Raw genomic sequence first — 22325 nt, forward strand, 5'->3', positions numbered from 1 at the left:
AGAATTTGTTGATTTCATATTTACATAATAATACTGACCATAAGATATGGGAGCAGAATTAGGACATTCAGCCCGTTGTCTCTGACTCTGCCCCACCACGATCATGACTGTTAATGTTTCTCCACCCCATTTTACTGCCAACTCCTCCTAACACTTGATCCTCTTACTAATCAAGAAACCATCTATCTCTGTTAAATAGACTGAATGACTTAGCTTCCATAGCCCAAACCAGCACTGTGTTCCAAAGAATTACCAGAAAAAATTCCTCCTTATTTCAGGTTCTTGGGTCATCCCTTCATTGAGAGGCTGAGCTGTCAGGGCCTAGTCTGTTGTAATTAGTCGAAATTTTTTTTCAATGCCCACTCCATTCAGGCTCCTCAGCACCTGTTAAGTGTCCATTTGGAACACCCCCCCCCCCCCCCCCAAAATCCTTCCAAACATCAAGTATAGATCTGGAGTCTTCAACTGCTCATCAGAAGACATGCCTTTCACCCAGGATTGTTCTTGTCAACCTCCTTCTGGACCCACCCACCATTTTCTCTCTTCTCCTCCCCCCCCCCCCCGGCTAAGGCATCACATCTATCCTTTGATACAGAGCCCAGAACTAGACTCCGTATTCCAAATGTGGTGCATCCACGGCCTTAAACAGCCTCAGCAGGACACATGTTTCAAGCCCTCTTAAAAATGTGCACCTACATTGCATTTGTATGAAAACAGAAAAACATTGCTGGAAAAACTAGCAGGTCTGGCAGCATCTGTGCAGAGAAAGCAGAGTTAACATTGTGGGTCAAGTGACCCTCTTTCTAGAACTGATTGCAACTAGAACAAGGTTGGTACTAATGCTGAAGGAGTAAATTGTAATTAAAGATAGAACCCAAAGAGAAACAGTTGGGCAGACAAAGGAATGGGTTAAGGTCAGCCTGGGAGAATGAATAGCTGACAATGGGTTATTTAGGGTAGCAGCACATGTGATGACTAGGCCTGGTGTGTGGAGATTAGGGTAAGAAAATGGGAGAAAGCCCTCAAGTTATGGAACTTGACATTGAGTCCAGATGATAGCAAGGTTCCCAAGTAGAAAATGAGGTGTTCTTCCAGCTTATTCTGAGCTTAATTGAAGCACTACAGCGAGCCAGGAACATGGTGTATTGAAATGACGGGCAACTGGAAGCTCGGCCTTTTCCTGGACAGAAAGTAGGTGTTTTGCAAAGTAGTTGCCCAGTCTGCACTTTGACTCCACAATGTAGAGAAGACCAACATTGTGAGCAGTGATTACAGTAGATTAGATTGAATGAAGTGTAGGAGTGAAATGCAAAATGCATTTGCCTTTCTAATCACCAACTGAACCTGCATGTTAATCTTAATAGAATCCTGAACTAGAACTGGAGGATATGGGCCAAATGCTGGAAAATGAGACTAGATCAGTTTATGATATCCAGTCGATCTGGACAAGATGGACCAAAGGCCCTGTTTCTGGGCTGTACAGCTCTGACTTCAAAGTTTTCCAAAGCCTTTCCCCGTAAGGAAAAATAGCCTGCACTTCTTCCTACCAAAGTATATAACAGTTGCTACTTGGTATTCCATCTGCCACTATCCATCTCCTAGCCTGCCCAAGTTCTCCCGCAGCCTCCCCACTTTCTCAACACTACCTGCCCCTTGACCTATCTTTGTGTCATCTGCAGACTTAACAACAATGCCCTTAGTTCCTTGTCCAGATCGTTAATGTATGATGTGACTAGTTATGATTGGAAAGCTGACCCTGTGGAATTTGCGTAGTTGCCAGCTACCATTCTGGGAAAAGACCTCTTTATTCCCTACTTCCTGCCTTCTGCCAGTCGGCTAATCTTCTATCCATGTTAGTACCTTGCCCTTAGCAGTCAGGGCTCTTACCTTTATTTAGCAGCTTCCTGTCTGGCATCTTGTCAGAGGCTGTCTGGAAATCCAGACAAATCATGTCCACTGGCTCTCCTTTCTCTAACTTGGTTGTTACCACCTCCGAAGAATTCTAACAGATTTGTCAGGCATGACTTCCCCTTGATAAAGCTGTGCTGACTCTGCTGTTCTTACCATGCATTTCTAAGTATTCTGTAATGTCATCCTTAATGATGGGCTCTCAAATCTTACCAACAACAGAATCCAAGCTAACCAGCCTATAGCTTCCTGTCTTCTGCCTTGCTCCCTTCTGCGGTATTACATTGGCCACGTTCCAATCCTCTGCAACCCTCCCAGACTCCAGTGATTCCTGAAAGATCACCATCAATGCCCTCCAATTTCCTTAGCTATCTCCTTCACAACTCCGGGTGTCGTCCATCCAGTCCAGGATGATTTATCCACCTTCAAACTTTTCACCTACGCCACACTACTCCTTAGTGATGGCCTCCAAACTCACTTCTGTCCCCAGAGTCTCCTTGAAGTTCTGATGTGCTGCTGGTGTTTTCCACTGTGACAACTGATGCAAAGCACCTGTTCAGTTCTTCCATCATTTATTTGTTCCCTCTTACCACTGCAGCCTCATTTTCCAATGGTCTGATGTCCCTTCTTACCTCTTTCCTTTCAGATGTCTTAAAAACACATGCAACCTTTTGTTAGTAGATAGCGTATGCTCATATTTCATCATTTTCTGCTTTATTGCTTTTTAGTTAAGATATCCTCTGTTATTTTTTTAAAGGCTATCCATTCCTCTGTCTTTTTACTAATCTTCACCACACTATTTCTTTTGCTTTCCTGACTTCTGTTGTCAGTCATTATTGCCACCTCCTCCTTGGGATGAATTTCTGATGTGCCTCCAGAATTACTGTTAGAAACTCCTGTCATTGCTGCATCATCTCTGCTAGGCTTCCCTTCCAGTCAACTCTGGTTAGCTCCTCCCTCGTACCTTTTGTAGTTACCTTTACTTGTCTATAGTACCATTACATCGCTTTCAGTTTTCTCCCACTTAAACTGCAGGGTTCACCAAATTCTGTTTGAAGTCCTGTTCAGTTGTGATACAGCTCATGACATTTGGATTTTGTCAACATATGGGCTGCAGCAAGTGGGATTGGTAAATCTCTAATCCATATGTAGTTGGGGATCAGGCTTGAATTCTGCATCCCTTTTGCTATTTTGGGATAGAGGCCATTGTCTTTCTTAAACTGATACTTAAGGCATGGATGCTGATTTTCTGTCTGAATAGCAGGTAGCTGATTTGGATAAGAACCTTTTGGATTTAAATGACCAACTTCAGACAGGTCGTTGCTTACACTGTTTCCCTGGTTCTACCATGGCAGTGGTTACTTGATTTCTTTGTGTTTGGAGGCCATAATTGGCTGCTGTATCTTCCTTGATTTAATCAAAAATTTGAAGGCCCCGTGGATGTGGTAATGGAATAGTATTGGTGCACAGAAATATTGTATCACTGAAAGTGCATGTACCAACTGGATGACTGCAGTACTTTTGATAATTTTACGAGAGTTGAGTTTGCATTTTTGTAGCTGCTTGCTCATAAGCAGAGAAGGTGTAATTCATTGTACATAGTTCACTGCAGGGGTTAGGCTCATTTATGACTGGTGAGGGTAATGTAAATGAGCTGAACATTGAATATAGCTTTTCAACTTGGGTATGAAATGAAAAGCATTTTCTTAAACATGGCTTATTGTTAGTTATTTGTTTTAAATTTGGTTTACTTAAGTGCGCAAAGCACATTTGACACTTAAATCTAACAGCTGCCTTTAGGAAAAATAATGTCCATGATTAAAGCTGACATACAAAAGTGAGAGACACTTCATGCTTGTATTCTTAAAGAAACGTTGCCCAGTATAGAAATGCATATGAACAAAAATTTTTAAGGTGAAGCAAAGAAAATGGCTTTTGCAGATAGTGAGAAAATTGGTATTTATAGCAGGGTGTTGTCTGGATATTGTTACTGAATGTAGACAAGGAACAAGAGTAGGCCACCGAGTGCTTCAAACCTGCTCTGCCATTCAGTATAGTCATGGCTGACCTGATTTTAATGTTCATTCTACATCACTGCATCCCCAATAATCTTTTGTCCCGTTGGTCATCAAGGTTCTATCTATCTTTGTCTTTAAAATGTTTAAAGATTCTGCATCCTCTCCCTTTTGAATACGAATGATATGAGCATATTAAGTTACGTGGCTGATACTTTTGTATAAAAGAACAGTTTTTAAAATATGCTTTTGTGCTATCAAGTGCTTATTATACAAAAGGCCAGACAGCATCAGAGGAGCAGGAAAGTTGACATTTCGGGTCAGGACCCTTCTTACCTGAAATGTTAACTTGCCTGCTCCGCTGATGCTGCCTGGTCTGCTGTGCTCCTCCACCTCCACCTCCACCTCCACGTTGTATTATCTCTGACTCCAGCATTGGCAGTACTTACTATCTCTTTATTATATGAAATAAGTGTTATCACAGCATGCAACATTGCTCATGTTCTCATTAGCTTAGCTCTAACCCAAATTTCTCTTGACGTTCTATTCCTGCACTTGGCTATGTGTTTTGAGATTTTTGTTATGTGAAGTAATATAACAGAGTGGTATGTTTCCTGCCTGCATCTCCGAATGGGTACTGAATCGATTTTTCACTCAGTTCTGCATTATACTTTCAGTGATCAAATAGCAATAGTAGGCATGAGCCATGAATCCTGATTTGGTGGAACTCTTTGCCAACTGTATACTCTAGTCTTTTGTTTTTCCAGCTGTTTTATTAAACTAATCATAGCCAGAAGCTCAGGTGACATCAGGATGAAAGATTTTTTTCTGTTCATGCTTGAAGTGTGAGAGATTGATCATATACGACTGCCTACATCTGTTCAGACTCTGTGTGTGTGTGTGGGGGGCGGGGGGGAGGAGAAAGGAGCTTAAATTTTTTTCAGTTTTCAAAGAAATGTTTCAGGATAGTTCATGAAGTTTTTAGCATCTGATGCACCTGTCAGAACTATAAACTCCTACCCTCATCCTCTATTCTCAAAACAAACCGCAATGATTCTGCTGCCATCCTGAAAGCAACTTGAAAATTACCAGTGTTCAACAGTGATAAATGCTAGTCTATCCTAGATACAAATTAGCCTGAAAATAATTGACTAGAAATACTGCAAATTGATCAATATTTGGCGTAAATTTGTTAACTTGCAGCTATTGGGAGGGTGGGAAGAAATCTAATCATACAGAAATCAAAAGTCTTGTCGTCACAACATTTTAATTTCTACTATGCAATTTCCTCTCACTTGACAGACATTTGCTTAAATCTAATTTTTGTCTTTAGGGAAAATTTCCATTCCATAAAACTGACACTCACAAGTGAGATACACTTCATGCTAGTTTTCTTAAAGCAAGGTTGCCCAGTATAGGAACAGCATATCAAGAGAAATTTGGGTTGGAAAAAGCAAAGTATCTTTCACAGAGCACAAATAAGTTGATGCTTGTTGCAGGGCGTAGTTTGGATATTGTTATTTTAAGTTTCATGAACAATTTTATATTTGTGTAAATCTCATTGTTAAAAATTGCTTTATTGTAGCGAGCATTTAATTATATCACAAAATATTATTACAGCATGCAACAGTATTCTTATGGTCTTTGTGAGCCTGCCTCTAACCCAAATTTTTACTGGTGTTCTGTTCCTGCACTTAGCAAAGTGCTCAGAATGTCACAATTGCATGTTTTCTACGTTGTATTAACGAATTGTGATGTCAGGAATCCATGCCTTTTTTGGAGAAGAAGACTTAACCTTTTTAACTTAATACAATTGAGGAAAATTCATGCCATTTCTCGTGTCTCATTTTAGCCACAACTCAAGACAATCTAGATGACAAACTACGTAAATTTGAACTTAGAGACATGATGGGGCTGACAGATGACAGGGACATTTCAGAAACTGTGAGTGAAACCTGGAGCACTGATGTCTTGGGGAGTGATTTTGATCCAAACATTGATGAAGATAGACTGCAAGATATTGCAGGTATGTAATTAAAAGTTGATGGTGAATTTGTACTTCAACATTTCTAACATGATTAAGAGAATCAAAGGGTTTACTGACATGGCTAAGGTATGTGAGCACCTAGCCTTGTAAGCACAAAATATTTTAGCATGGTAATTGGTACATTTTCAGTTTACTAAATAAAAACGCAACACTGAATTACATTAATTAACTCAATAGTCTTAGTAAAGAGGCGTGGTAAAATTTCCAGTCTAGTGCATGATAAATATCAAGTGATTAACAAACAGTTATGTGCCAAAATATGCACTCATAAGCAATTATGTTCAGTAGAATCATCTTGGAAAAATACTCGTACTTTATTAATTTTCTAATTTTCAAATTACTGCAAAGTATCAGCATTGCCACTTTGTTTTACCAGTTGTTTTAAAAAAATTCCTATAGTAAAGCTGTTCGATGGCATCATAAAACTGGCAGCTAATGATACTATGGTGACCTTTTTAAATGGACAGTTTGTAAGTTTGCCATATCCTGGAATCCTCTTTGGTAAATGTTTTGATCACCTTGTACTATTTTTAAGCAAATTGAATTTGGTGATTCTGTTGTCATCTCAGGTTGATGGTTCATTTGTGTGAAATTGGTAGGGATTATTGAGATAAATCATCATTTGGATAAAATCCAAGTACTGCAGTGGAAAAATATATACTATGATATTCATTTTTATCTTTCAGGTGAGAGGGCAGATAAGATATGGCCATCTTTGGAAGAGTAGGGAATTTCACCTTTCCCCATGATGTATCAGTGAAAATCATTGGCTATTACTATTGTGTGGAAATTTGTTGTATTTCCCTACATGGTACTTCACAACTATTCCATTAGCTATAACGCACTGTTGAGCTGTATGTTTGTACTCACAAGTTCATTCTTGATGATCCAATTTTCCTGTGCCATGTGATCTAATTTCAATTCCCCTCCACCCCATTGACTGAGCTATCAAGCAGATGACTGGGAAGCTAGCCTGGGGGTGATGCATCAACTGATTTAAATCTATTTTCCTTTTTATGTCGGCACACTTCACATAGGAAATAACAGGCAGAGGTACAGTTTCTGTCTTAAAGACTATTGAAATAGTGAACAGCTGTGCTGCTGTGGTACTTCGATATGAAGAATAGCTGTTACTTCTGACACCCCGCAAGGTTCACATTGTTCATGCAGACACCGGGAGAACTTGGAAACTCAACAGACAGTTGACCGAAAGTGGAATCGGACCCTGTCCCAGGTGTTGAGGCAACACTGCTAACTACTGAGTCACTGTGCCGTGTGGAATGCAGTGACATCACTGGTAGTACTGGCAGAGGTATTGTGTGTGCAAGTTTTACACCTGCATACTGAGAGCATTTTGGGGGTGTGAAGAGGCAGTTGGATGAAAAGCTCAGCATAACGTTCTAAATTGTAGGCTTAAGCATTACACAAAATAAAATCATCTTTGTTAGTGAATATTAATGAAAAGTTTTTCATGTAACTTTTTTAAAAGACATTGTATTAAAATACAACTGTCATTTGCCAAATCCCTATAGTGTGATTGACCTTGGTTCTTTCTCATTTGCATCCAGCATTTTTCATGCTTTTAGATTGTGTTTTGGGATGCTTATATCATTAACTGAATTTGCAGCAATTTCCTTGTGTTTCTCTAAGGAATAGCATTATGAGATGCACATTAAATCTCCATTAATACCTCATTATCCCAGTGATAAGATTACCATGATAATGAGGCATAAATTCTAATTGTTTCAGATCTTGTTGTGCCTCTCATTTAATCATTTACCTGTGTTTGTCTTCAGTAAGCTTTAAATTGGGAGTGTTCCTAGTGACCAGAGAATAATGTTGAAGATGCTGAAAGCAGATATTTTATTGAAAATGTGAATAAAAAGTGATGGAAAAATTAGCAGCAGCTGCTCTGAGATCCAGGTCTTTTTTTAAAAAAAAACTGGAATTTGCACCAATTTAGATTTAATGTGCTGAAATACTTCATATCCCAAGTAGTTCCAGAACAGAGGAGCAATCTGAGCAAAAGATGAGGCCAAATCAACGAGCATTGGCAATGGAATTGGGTCATGTTGCAACCCAATCCAGACAGTTTTATGTACCACCTATGATGGCAGAAACTTATTTGAATTTTCTATGGAGGATATGAAATCGGAGACTTAATGTTGTAAGGTGAGGAAATACAGTGGAAGAAAAATAGTAACAAAACCAAAGTTGCTGGAAAAGCTCAGCTGGTCTGGCAGCATCTGTGGAGAAAATGGAGTTAATGTTTCGGGTCTGGTGACCCTCCCTCAGAAATACGTTAACTCTGTTTTCTCCTCCACAGATACTGCCAGACCAGCTGAGCTTTTCCAGCAACTTTGGTTTTGTTCCTGATTTACAGCATCTGCATAAGATAATAAAATGTGAGGCTGGATGAACACAGCAGGCCAAGCAGCATCTCAGGAGCACAAAAGCTGACGTTTTGGGCCTAGACCCTTCATCAGAGAGCAGTTCTTTTGGTTTTTATTTGGAAGAAAAATAGTGTTTGACAAATTTAAGTGTTTTCTAGGATGTAAATTAGTCAGGACATGGAGGCAAGATAAAAGCAACCAGCAGATGTGATGTACTAAAGTTTTCAAAGCTCTAGAAAGATAATGCACGAAAGATTATTGGGCAAAATCATGGATTGTGGAACACCTGTGCTGAACCACTGACTGCCATATTCTTACACCAACCCATTAGCCATCTGTATGTGCCAGCCATCTGTGCCCACCCTCCTCCAGCCCTACCCTACCCCACCCCATTGCCAGCATGACCCATTTATCAAATTTGCACTGTTTGCTAAGAAGCTTTGGATCATGAAGTGCTAAATTATGGTTGTTACTGCCATTTAAAACAAAAAAAGTCGTTTGAAGTCCAGTGTTGATCTTGTGGAAGCCTTCCTGAACAGTTGAGTGCCACGATTCTCACGTAACACAGCTCTGAAAATGAGGCCAAGGAAGTACAGAGCTCTGGACAGTGTAAATAAAAAGTTTTAGATTGACAATTTGACTGACATTGTTGCTGTTCTGAATATTTGCCCCAAATATATTTTGAAACTTAGTAAAGATTATGAATATATTATTAAATTTATTGAGCTTAATTGTGTTTAAAATATTAGTACAATTTTAATATTTAATGTAGCTTTTTGTAATCAGGGCTTTGGTGCAAGTTACTGTAATTAGTGGCAATAAATAAACAGGTAAGAACACATTCTGACCATATTGAGGAAATGCTTTTGTCCAATTGTGATTGTCTGACTTAAGAACTATTTATTTGTCTTTAGTATTTATTGGTAGAAAATAAAATATGTAAAAGCAGGAGTGCTGCTCATACTGTGAGCTGAGGATTGGATGAATGTGGGTGGAGTGAGGACAGAATTAAGTTTCCTCCAAGTATGGAGCTTCAGCACCAGTCTATTCATGGAATTTAAGTGGAGGGAATTTCTGAAATTCTCTAGAACCCATGATTTCCTTTTACACTTCAAAAAAAAACTATTCTTGTCTGTATTTTTTACCCACCTTTGTATCATGGTTAGAAATCATGTTTTTGTGTCTTCTTGTACCTTTTAAAAACAAATTGATTTAGCTTGGAAGATTTATCCAGCCTCTGTGGTAGATGGTGAGACCTAATCCACCCCTCATTCAATTAATTATTGCTGTAAAACTAATCCCAGATTGCAAAACATCCTTTCTAATGTATAGTGGTATGGTACAGCTATTATTCCTTTGTATAACATTTAATTAAGTTTAACTGTAAATGTCTGATCCGAATGAATTGAAAGTACAGTGGGTGTGAGCGGAAGAGGACAAAAATAGCACGTAATGTTTCTGAACTTAGATTGCTGTGCAGTCGACTTGAAATGCACCCAGAAGTGACGAGTTAGGGAGAAAAACGTTTGTCAGAATTCCAAAGTTACTGTGTTAAATGGCTGCTGAAGAAAAATGATATAGCATTTCTCTCATTATATTCTTAACGATTACATTACCCATCCTCAGCAAAACATCTGAAATGTAAAAATGATTAAAAACTGGTCATTACTTTGGTAGCTATGATAAAGAAAATTTTTATTGCTTTGTAGGTGCAGCAGCAGAGAATATGCTAGGTAGTTTACTTGGTTTACCAGGTTCAACTTCAGTACTTCTTGATCCTTGCACGGGGTCAACGATTTCTGAGACAACAAGTGAGGCTTGGAGTGTGGAAGTTCTGCCAAGTGACTCTGGTGAGTGTGCCATAATATTTACTATAATTTTCAAGAATACCATAAATAGAGTAGATAAAAATTGAATGAAATATTCCTGTGGCTAGTAGTACATTCACTTACAAGTTCGATATAACTTCAAATGTTTAATATTTGTGGAAAGATTGACTGACTCTGAATCTGAGCTTTGAGACTGTGATCATTTTAGATTCTTTCTGAATTCGACTATCCAGACTATTTTGGTGCACTGGAGTATTGTTAAGACCCATGTAAGGGCAGGGGAGTTGAATTGATTGAGCTTATGCTCTTCTTATGTCCAAACTGAAGTAAAAGTACACTGTCTTGCTGAGAAAATTAGGAAGCAACTTGGTATCCCATAAATGTTTGCACTGAGTTTAGTATTCTAAACCAACATGCATATTGTAAGATGGCTGTATGCTTTTACCTAATTTAAAGTAAATTGGCTTCACACTGCCTTGGGAAAGAAACAAATCTGGCAAATTGACAACCACAGATGCTTGTGTCTAAAAGGTTTTGAACCAGATGTTTGCCTCTTTTATCCAAGTGTATTATAGGTAAAGAGACAAAATAGTAAATTTACAGAAGCGCAACAGAATATAAATTTAAAACTCTGGTTTTAATTTGCAATTATGAAAACAAGTACAAAAACAAATTTTCTGGAAGAGCTGAACAGGTCTGACAGTACCTTTTTTAGAGAGAAAGCAGAGTTAGTGTTGTGAATGGGGTGGCAGAGAATAGGGAAGGAATAAATGGATAGGTGGTGATGGAGCCCAGCGAGCATGGAGACAGGTGGGCAAAGTGATGGTTGATAATATGCCAAGGAAAAAGAGAACTTGATAATGATTTAAAAAGTAGCTGATAGACAAAAATGTACTAAAAGCGGCCTGTCATTGACAAGGGCCTGGGATGTGGGAATGAGTAAAGAATGTGAATGATGTTTTGGTTCAAAAACTATTGAATTCTGTTTTGAATCCTGAAGGCTTCACAGTCCCCAATCAGAAAATGAGATGCTGTTCTTCCAGCTTATACTGAGCTTTGCTGCAGCACTGCAGCAGAACCAAGACAGAAATGTTAGCCAGGGAGCATGGTGCTGTGTTGAAATGATAGGCAACTGGAAGCTAGGGTTCATTTTGTGGACAAAGTGTAGGTATTCCATGAAGCAGTCGCCCAGCCTGTGCTTTGTCTCCCCAGTGTAGAGGATACCACATTGTGAGCAGCAAATGCAGGAGAATGGATTGTTTGAAGTACAGGTAAATTGCTGTTTCACCTCGAAGGTGTATCGGGAATTTTGGCTTGTGAAGAAGGCGGAAGTAAATGGGTAGGTGTTAAATCTTCTGTGATTGCATGGTGAGGTACATTGGGACTGGAGGAAGAGTTCACCAGCATGTCCCGGGGAACAGTCTCTGAAATGATGACACAGCTGAAGGAGAATGTCACGTGGTGACATCCCACTGGAGATCAGATCCTGTGGAAATGGGGGCTTCTAAGTATAAAAATGGAAATAAACACCTTTTACTGAAAAGTAGATTCTGTTTGGAAATGTAGACATGACACATTCAAAGCATTACACTGAATAATGTGGGGAGACCATTCTACAAGTTGGACCTACTTGTCTATGGCAATATTCTGTCAGCTGATGTTTGGCTGTACGTATTGTTGCTGTTGCTCTGATTGTCGAAGGGTTAACAGGAGCATACAAGAAGGAATTTGCGTCAGATGCACACATAGAACATTAGAGCAGAAATAGACCAATTTGTCCATCTTGTCTGATCTGCCATTGAAAAAAAAATTATGGCTGCTGTATTTGTATTTCAGCTATCGCATCTATCCTTGCCAACCAGAATCTATCCATCCAGTCCTAAAAATATTTAATGATTCTGTTTCCATTGCTCTCTGTGGTAAAGTTTTCCAATTCCCCACACCCTTCAGAAACAACTGCTCTTCATCCAAAAGTTGGTAAATTGAGCATAATATGGAATGTTGAAGTTGTCCATTTTGGAAAGGAGGCAGTATTATTTAAATAGAGAAGAAGCTGCAGAAAGCTGAAACACCAAGGCACTTGGGTCTAAGATAAGAGTGTAGGGCTGGATGAATGCAGCAGGCCAAGCAGCATCATAAGAGCATAAAAGCTGACGTTTCAGGCCTCGGCCCTTCATCAGAAAAGGGGGATGGAGAGACGATTCTGAAATAAATAGGGAGAGAGGGGGAGGTGGACTGAAGATAGAGGAGAAGATAGTTGCAAAGGAGAGTATGGGTGGTGAGGTAGGGAGGGGATAGGTCAGTCCGGGGAGGATGGACAGATCAAGGGGGTGGGATGAGGTTAGTGGGTAGGAAATGGAGGTGCGGCTTGAGGTGGGAGGAGGGGATAGGTGAGAGGAAGAACAGGTTAGGCAGGCTGGGACGAGCTGGGCAGGTTTTGGGATGCAGTGCGGGGAGGGGAGATTTTGAAGCTTGTGAAATCCACATTGACACCATTGGGCTGCAGGGTTCCCAAGCGGAATATGAGTTGCTGTTCCTGCAACCTACAGGTGGCATCATTATGGCACTGCAGGAGGCCCAGGATGGACGTGCCGTCTAAGTCATGGGAGGGGGAATTGAAATGGTTTGTGGCTGGGAGGTGCAGTTGTTTACTGCGAACTGAGCGTATGTGTTCTGCAAAGTGGTCCCCAAGCCTCCACTTGTGCACAAAATGCAAAGCTAGCATTTGGCTGCAGCAGGTAGTCTGGAGGGCTAATGGAATGTTGGCCCTTAGTTCAACCCCCGAAATATCAGTCAGAAGTCTTACTGCAACAGTACAACGTCTGGAGCACTGTGAGCAGTTTCCTTCCCCTTACTTAGGAAGGTTTTTTTTGGGAGGCAATTCAGAAAAGTTTTACTGATCCTCGTATGGAGGGATTGTCTTGTGAGCAAAGCTGAAACATGAATGAAATTTAGAAGAATGAGATGTGATTTCATTGAGACAGATAGCATTCTTACTGGGCTTGACAACTAAAATGCTGAGACGTTTTCTGTCCTGGAAGAGTCTTAAAACCAGAGGACACAGTCTCAGCATGAAATGGTGCCCATTTAAGACTGAGATGAGGGGGAATTTCTTCTTTGAAAACTGAGTGTCTTTGGTATTCTTTGCCACTGAGACCTGTGAGGCCAGAGTTGTGTATTTTTAAGGCTGAGATTGATTTCTCAACTAATCAAGAATCTAGCGTTATGGGAAGGGACAGAAAATGGCCTGAGGAATGTCAGATCTCTGTTTTAAGAGTGACTATTAATTTTTAAACCTATTTCTGGGCTAACCCACAAGATATATCTTTCCACATTTACTCTGTCAAGACTATTCAGGATCTTATACATTTAAATCAAGGTATCACTCAGTCTTCTAAACTCATTGAAACAAGGCCAGCCTGTCTGTCGTACTCTTACCTGGAATGAGCGGGTTGTCTGATATCAGTCTGGTATCCTAGAATCTAGAACCTCTGCTAATGTATTTGCATCTTAAAATAAGGAGACTTAAAAGTGCATATGGTTTTCAAGATATAATCTCATGAATACCCTATTAAACTGAAGCATAACATGCTTGCTTTCGTGTTCAATTCCTCAAGCTGAAGGATAGCACTCCATTTTTGATAAAACTTGTCCTTCTTGATTAAACATTGTCCCTGCATGCTCTTTTTGTTTTTTTTTTGTGACTGATGCACCAGAGCTTCAAAATCCCTTGGATTTCCATCGTCATTCCTTAAAGTAATTTTTTTTCATTCTTACTACCAAAGTAAATAATTCCACATTTTCCCACATTGCACTCATCTGCCAGACTTTTGCCCACTCGCTCAACCTATCTGGATCTACCTGCAGCTTCCTCATGTTTTTGCAACACCCCACTCTTTCTTGCTTGAGTGTGCTTGCTTTTTTTTAAACTTAATTTGGTGTCATTGTGCCTTCCTGCTGATATAAATATTTAACATAAATTTTAAAATACTCCTTTGGGATTCTGTTCATCTCAACCTGCCTATCGGACAAAACCAGATGTATGACAGGCTGGCTTATAGAAAACAATCTTCTGTCAATGCTACAGTGTTACTCCTTACACTGATTTTTTTTTCCTGTAATAATCTTTGTGGCACCTTGTCAAATGCCTTGTGGAAACCCAAGTATAGTGTGTCTACAGGCTTCATTTTATCTAAATCATGTTAGTCCTTTAAAGAGCTCCAATAAATTAGTTTAAAAAGATTTCTGTTTAAAATTTTACTGATTCTTTGAAATTACTTTGAGTTTTTGAAGTAGACAGTTGTCATCTCTTTGATTTGAACACCTTCCCTACAACAGATATCATGTTACCTGTACTACAGTTTCACATTCACTGCCTCCTCCTGGAATAAAGGGTTTATATTTACTCCTTACCAGTCTGGTGGAACCGTTTTTTAAAATTTAACACCAGCACAACTATTACCTTTTTTAAAACCTGTTAAAAGCTTTAAGATGAAATCTGGCCTGGATCTGAGACTTAGTGATCTGCAGCAACTGTAGTTTGCTTAGCTGTGCTTGCCTGGTGATTTTATAATTTTGCTAAGTTTCTGTCTACCCAGGTTGCTACTGCCTATCTGATTTCTCCAGTTTATATGTAATTAAATCATCCATGATTATTGCACCCCTTTATCATAAGCACCCATCATTATTTCTTTGTTCCACATTGTGGTTGCTATTAGGGGCTTCTTTACCAACTATTCCTCACCTCCATCCAAATAAATACCACATTCTGAACCAAGATTATCTTTAACCAACTGTTGCACAGACTCCATCCTTGATTAGTCTGCAGCCCATCCATTTTAACATAGCTCTCTATTTTTCTTGAATGTCATTTTACCTCTCAATATTCAGGACCCAATCCTTGTTAACTGATGCCCTGTCTTCACAGTGCCTATCAAATTTTGTTTATTAACTTCAGAATGAACGATCAGCTCCTCTGCTATGAATGGTGTGTGCATTTAGATCCTTTAGTTTCGCATTTTTCTTCTCTTGATAACATCTAGCCTTGATTAGTGTTTTTGAGTTTATTCCCCTCTCTCTCATCCTGCCATTCTGATGTCCTTTTCCCATGTTATTATTTACCCCTCAAGCCCCTACTTACTGACACAACTTTTTATTGCATATTTGGCGCCTTGCCCACACCATTTAATTCAAAATCCTGTCTACTTCCCTGGTTGTGCACTTACTAACGCTGACCCCAGTGTGCTTCATGAACATAAGAGTAGGCTGTTCAGCCTACCATCTGCCCCAGGCTCAACTCCTCTTTTAAGCCAGCTACTCATAGCCCTCCAGTGTGATTTTTCAAAAAATCTATTTCCTCTTACTGTTTGTGAGGACCACTACCACCCCGCACCGCCCCCGGCCAAACCCTCTGGGCAAAGAAATTCTGTTTTAAATGAATATGCCTTTATTCTGTGACTTTGACTCCATTTTGAAATTGCTGTAGTGGAAACACCATCTCGACATTTACTCTTTAAAGCCTCGTCAGAATCTTGCATGTTTCAATAGGATTACCCTTTATTCATTAGCATTTAGAAGAATAAAGGTTTAGCCTATTTAATTTTTCACAATGAATCAATCACTTCACCCTATGGAATCAGTATAGTAATATTATTGTGAACTCCTCCAATCCCAGTACATACTTTCTTAAATACGGGACCAAACTGCGTCCAGTATTGAATGTATAACCTGATCAATTTGCCATACAGTCGTAATAAGACTTCCCGATTCTTCTCCCCCCCCCCCCCCCCCCCCCCCATCCCACCAAAAGAAAATGCAGTCCCCTAGCAGCGAAAAGCCAAAATTTCGCTCACGTGTATATGATTCAATGGTACAGCTGCCATTTACTTCAGCATTAGTAATAGTGGCTGATGAACCAGAAATCATTCTTCCCACACCAGGCTCTGGACTGTGGATTTATCCCTTTATTTTATGTAACCTGTGTGTGCTTCAGGTAATAATTCAGAGATTATAATCGTTGAGGTTTGACATTTTCAATTTAGGACCTAGCTCCTAACACTATCTGCTCCCTTTCCTAGTTCTACCAATGTCTGTGGCATTTTATCCTCCCTCTCCACTGCAAGTTCCTTTCCAGCCCTGAGTGGATGTCCAGAATCCTGGCACTGTGTGGAGGTAACACAGCTGCCTGGACTCTTGCTTTTAGTAGAGCTCTGAATCGAAGATAACAAATTGCAATTCCTTGATTGACTCATCTTCCAAGACACAACTTTTCCAGAGAATAAATGGGGAGAGAAGACAACAAAAACTAGATTTTCTTGTGAATCACCTGTCCTGGAAAAATGTAATGGGGAAGAAAAAAAATCTGTTTCTTGTTTTTTCAGAAGCTACAGATTTGAAACAAGAGGAGCGGTTGCAGGAGCTGGAAAGCTGCTCAGGATTGGGTAGCACATCTGATGATACAGATGTGAGGGAAGTGAGTTCACGGCCCAGTACACCTGGTCTCAGTGTTGTCTCAGGTACAGGACAATGGAGCACTATAAATAATTGTTTTTGATCTTAAGTAAATATTTTGCAGAAGCTTAAAATTATTCTTGATAAAAATTGTAGCAGTTATTGTGAGGTGAAATTTTCGACATGAAATAAATTCACAATACTTCCTTTTCAGAACTAATGCCTTTTTGGCATGTTACTCTATTTAACAGGCATGAGTGTCACTTCAGAAGACATACCCAACAAAGTTGAGGATATCCGATCAGAATGTAGCTCTGATTTTGGAGGGAAAGATTCTGTTACAAGCCCTGAAGTGGAGGAAATTGTACAAGGTAAATAAAAATGTTTTTATATCTGTCAACACATAAGAATCAACTTTCATGAAAATGGGGCGAAGGAATGTGCAGCTATCATTCTGTAGCTAACAATTTCTGATGTTGTGATTGTGAAATCTTAAACTTTTTCAAATATGTTCCCTATTGGGTCTCCCACTCACTTGTGACATTTGTTTACTTGGGGAGTCGTGGCAAGGATTGTATTGTTCTTGAACAAGTTAATTTGCTCATTTACTAATTCGGAGCACCAGGTGTTGGGCAAACTTCAGTTATAAGCATTTTGTAATGTGTGCCTGTACATGATGCTTCGTACTGCCAGATGCAAATTTATGCATGGCATCGCTTAGTACCAGAGCCATTAATGTCTGTGGCTTCTTATTTGACTGCCCACAAAAAAATGCCAGACAGCTTGTGGTAGATTATCCTGGGGGCTGATCTGTATGGTAACCAACTCGAACATTCCTGATGCTTCAAAATGTATTATTTTAGCAAATGTATAATCAGTAGTTAATGTGACTTACCATAATCTTTTCATTGTGGATTTACAGGTGCACATCAGATGACTTCCTCACTTTCCCAGACAGACACGTTGCTTGCTATGTTTGACCCGCTGTCTTCTGATGGTATGTTCAAAATGTTTTCAGTGCACCCAGTACTGTTGGGATTTGCGTTAAGTTTTTTTTTCTTGTGATTGTGGGGAAAGGGTTGCTGCAACATGATTTATTGTGACGTATTTTCCTTTACTTTTCTTTGTGTTCTCTACCCACCTCTAAAATTCAAATGTCAAAACCAGCAAGATTATTCAAGTACAAATGGAATGTCAGAAAACAATAGATTTAACACTGTGCTTTGATGGAAGAAAGCTGTGGTTGATTAATTGGTGCTTTTGTTTCACATTTGGCCCTATTTACAGATTCTTGCACCATGTCCTCATTTGCAAAGGTGTAGACCTTACCTAATATTCTTCACTGGACAGTTCAAGGTGGAATGGAGAAGCGCTGAATTTTTCAACTTGGTGTAATTTTTCTTGGTTAGCACTTTGCTTCGGCTTGGTGCCTTTCCTAATGACCTGGCAGAAATTGAGAACTTTTGGATATGATGTATCAGGGCTCCTGGGTGCTGCTATTCCATGGAACATGAATGCAGTGTTTGGTTGTAAATTAGAGAGATACAAAGTTAATACTCGTCCAAGTTGAATAATAATACAATACTTATTGTTCGAGTAACAGACACAGACAAATAAGCCCAAATTTATTCTATGCAGAGAAAGAAAAGGGACTAGAAAAGGCTTCTGGTGAGGGCAGAAGAGCCTTTCAGTCTCAAAGCCTTGGGGTGGTTTTGAAAGACTGATGATTCAACTTTTACATATACAGCTTCTACTTGAATTTACAAGTACAACATGTCCATATTTCCTCCCTGAATAGTCCATTCCGTGCGTAGATGATCCAATTTAAAAATAATTAATAGAAACTGTCTGTTTACTATTAGTGCTTCCTTTATAGCGTTTGTGACAGAAATAAACTCATTATTGTGATTAAATTTAAATTGTTTGATGTAGAAGATATGAATATGTTAGTCTTATTTGAATTCTTGTTTTCCAAAGTTGTTCCTTACGCTGAAGCGTAAGGACCTAGTTAACAAATTTAGTAATGCTTTGCAGTTCCTCCTTAAAATTTGGAATTTCTTTACTGCACCATGATTTGGCGACTAGAATTAAACACGAGATCTGGGCTCTAACTCTTGCCACCTTTTTACCACTGCCACACAGTTTTCTGATGTCAACAATTTATCTGTTTTGGTGGTATATCACCCACATTCTTCCAAGAACCCTAACCTCTAACAAAATTTCAATGAATCAGCTCTAATATTGTAGAAAGCAGGAATTAGCAGCTGTGAAGTTAACAAGTACAGAAATCTGACTGTGAAATCAAAATGCGAATGTTTTGGGGATCCCTCGGATAATTGACATTATCTCTAAAAAGCTCAAGATCCAGACAGCTTGTGGGAGATTATCTTTCTCCTCTTAATTATCTTCACAGATTTTCTCTCTGCATTTGTCCTGTGAAATTACATATTTTTATATTTCTCAATCCATCCTAACCTGATTTCTTGCTTTAAGTCTATTTTGCAGATTCGAGAGCACCCCCCTTCTCTTGCCCCCCCCCCCCCCCCCCAAAAAAAAATAAAAAGACCCTTGCATCTTCCATCTCACTCCCCATCTTGGCCTTGGCACACCAGGGCAGAAGGATTCCCTAATGGCTCACTCACTCACTTTTTTTCCTTTTTTTTCCCCCTTACATTTCTTGCTGCTTGTCCAGTCACAGTCTCATGGCTGTCACCAAGTAAGAGGGAACCGGCAAAAGGGATGTAATGAAGAGGGGAATTAGTGTTGGTTTGATCCTTACAAAAATCTCCCAAAAGGAGTTTGATAACATACTATATAATTACCTTGTAATTGATTATAACCTGTGGTTGCAAGTAAATTTACTTGAATATAGACAAAAGCGGCTGTGAAAGCATGTTTTCATATTGGAGTAAATTGTCAAGTTGCATGCAAGTGTTCAATATTGATATTGCTGCTGTTTGGTATATATTGATAACTTGGACATACAGGACATAATTTCAAAATGAAGGTGGCAAAGATCTTGGAGATGCAGTAGACAGTGAGAAATACAGTAGCAGACTTCAAAGCTATAGACAGAAATTGCTTTGGATATAGAGGATTCAGTTTAACATTGATATATGAAGTGATAATGTCTTCAGAGGAAAAATAAGGTGTATGAATAAAATCGCTGAGTACGATAGCATAATGGCTATCCCACCAGAATAGCAATCAAGATTACTAATCCAGAGACAGGAGTTTAAATTGCATCGTAAGTGGAGGAAATCAAATGCTGTGAATTAAATAAACCTAGAACAAAAAACTCATTTTTTAAAGGATGTCACTATGACTACGGAATTGCTTTTTAAGAACCACATCTTATTCCCTAAAAAGGTATTTGAGAATAAAATTGATGTTCTTTGGCTTTTTAGCCTCAATGTAACTCTAGAGACTACAATGTGCAGTATTCTTATGGCACTCATCTTTAAGAAGCTAACTTGTCACTACCTTCTTGAGGATCGTTTAGGAATTGGAAAGAAAAGTTGGCCTTGCTGATGAAGTCTACGTCTTGTGAATGATTTAATGAAAAAGAGATAAACTGGTATTGTAAAGGCATCACAGGAGCAGAAAGGCCAGGGAAGATAGTGTACACTTTTCTTAAACATAACACACAAGTTAAGATTGTTGAAAAAGAGGCAGAATATAAAAGAAATGAAGTTATGTATTGCCTTTATAAATCACTGTTAATATCCCAACTGGAGTATATTGACCAGTTGGGAGTATTTAAGGTGTCAAGGCCTTATGAAGGGTTCATTGAGATTTTCTGGAATTGTACCAGGGCCATAAACCTTTAGTTACATGGATAGATAAGCAGCTCTGATCAAAGTTAACAGGAGATTTGATCTAGTTGTTTAGAAATGATAGAGCAATGTGGGAGAACATATCCAAAAGCACTAGGGAATGCAAGAATCAGATTTAAAATGATTGACAAATGAAACTGAGGATATGAGAATTTTTTCATATAGTGAGTTATTCTGATAAAAAATGGCAGAAACTCATTCAATAATTTTTCAGAAAGAAATTGAATAATTGAAGGTGGAGAAATGTAACTGTAATCTAGGTAAAAGTTGGAGGGTGGGACTAATTGTGTGCTTGCAAAGGGTTTGTGCAAATGGGTTAAATTACAACCTCCTGTGGTTTATCCATCTGTGATTCTAAGCACCACGTTTGTCCAACAGGTATGTGTTTAGTAAATTGTATGTCTTAGATTTGAAACTTGGAATATTGAAATATTTTCCATCTGCACCCAACAAAGTATTTTATGATTAGCATTCTGATTTAATTCACGGATGTGATTTGTTTAATTACTCTGGATGTTTGGGTAAATATAGTTTGTTTAGATTGTTCTGTATGCTATGCTTCATGTATTGTTCTTTTTTTAAAAAAAAAATCAAAATTCACAGCTTCCATCATGCCTTCAATAGTCAGGCCTAAAGTACACTATGCAAGACCATCGCACCCACCACCTGATCCTCCAATACTGGAAGGTGCTGTGGGAGGCACCGATGCCCGATTACCAGCATTTGGATCTCATATTTGTTGCCAAACTGAAGCTGAGCTGCTGAAACAGAGGCACTCCTTTCCAGAACGGCTAGTACGCAGCAGAAGTTCTGATATTGTTTCTTCTCGCCGACCAATGAGTGATCCTGGTTGGAATACTCCAGGCAGCAGAAGAACAGGGAATGAGGAACTGTTTGCAGCTGGGGCAGCACCTGTAGGAACCTCAGGACCAACTTCATCGCCAAGCAAAGACTCCCTTGTAAGCCGTGTTATCTTCATTAGTGCATTCCTTCGTATTTCAAACAGATTTGTTTTAAATTATAAATGTTCTCAATTGATGTCTCTCTTTTTTTAAACATACCTTGAATTGAATAGTTGATCATACAGAATGTCAAAGTTGTTTCCTAAGGCAATATACAGATGTAAATCTTTCTCAGTTTGCCTTGTTATTCGCCCAAGAAAATACTATAGGTAGAAGCCCAGTTAATGCAGTGGATGTCTGAAGCTTGCAGTTTTGGTGGGTATTCCTGAGTATATGGAATAAACCCCATGTTATCCTACTAAAGAGGAAGACTCATTTTGAAATTAGACACAATTACTTATGCTTGAAAATAAACAACTTGACACTTAGACCTGCAATGCAAAGCAAAATCAAGTAAATTAAAATTTTGTAATGTGCAATTTTAAATGCAACTAAATGATTGTGTTTATTAAATGAGTCCATGTGGTTATTAATCCACAAACTTGCATTTGAGAATTATGATCTATCTTGCATTCCAAATTTCTATCTGTTTTGCTTTATTCTCATGTCCTGTAATGCAAGCTGTGTAATCTCTTCCAAATGTCTAAGTTGAGTCTTGCACCCTTCTGTGTAGGGGGAGGAAAGAAAGGACAGTGACGATGAGAAGTCAGATCGTAATAAATCCTGGTGGAAGAAACGATTTGTGTCTGCTATTCCAAAAGGTCAGCCTTGGGATCCTAACCATTTTTCAACAAAGGACATGAAATAAAAGACAAAATTGTTTTTTTTAATTTGAGAACTGGGTTAGAATTCTTTTACTTAGAATATATCAGCATCTTGAAATACAGCATCTCTTTTCTAGCTCAACTATATCTAATAACCTTCTTGTGCATTTGCCTGTGGCAG

The 22325-nt window shown here is 39.0% G+C and overlaps 1 protein-coding gene across 6 annotated transcripts in view; it reads left to right on the forward strand.

Moving 5' to 3' along the window:
* gapvd1 (GTPase activating protein and VPS9 domains 1) overlaps positions 1–22325 on the forward strand; it is a 127187-nt gene that overhangs the window by 78179 nt on the left and 26683 nt on the right. For all 6 annotated transcript variants that reach the window (XM_048558762.2, XM_048558764.2, XM_048558766.2 and 3 more), the window contains 7 exons: positions 5776–5949; positions 10073–10213; positions 16573–16707; positions 16894–17013; positions 17565–17639; positions 21082–21437; positions 22054–22141. In XM_048558762.2, coding sequence (XP_048414719.1) covers positions 5776–5949; positions 10073–10213; positions 16573–16707; positions 16894–17013; positions 17565–17639; positions 21082–21437; positions 22054–22141 — 1089 coding nt within the window. The remainder of the gene's footprint in view (positions 1–5775; positions 5950–10072; positions 10214–16572; positions 16708–16893; positions 17014–17564; positions 17640–21081; positions 21438–22053; positions 22142–22325) is intronic.

The sequence above is a fragment of the Stegostoma tigrinum genome, chromosome 29 (assembly GCF_030684315.1).
Source record: "Stegostoma tigrinum isolate sSteTig4 chromosome 29, sSteTig4.hap1, whole genome shotgun sequence".
Classification (NCBI taxonomy): Eukaryota; Metazoa; Chordata; class Chondrichthyes; order Orectolobiformes; family Stegostomatidae; genus Stegostoma; species Stegostoma tigrinum.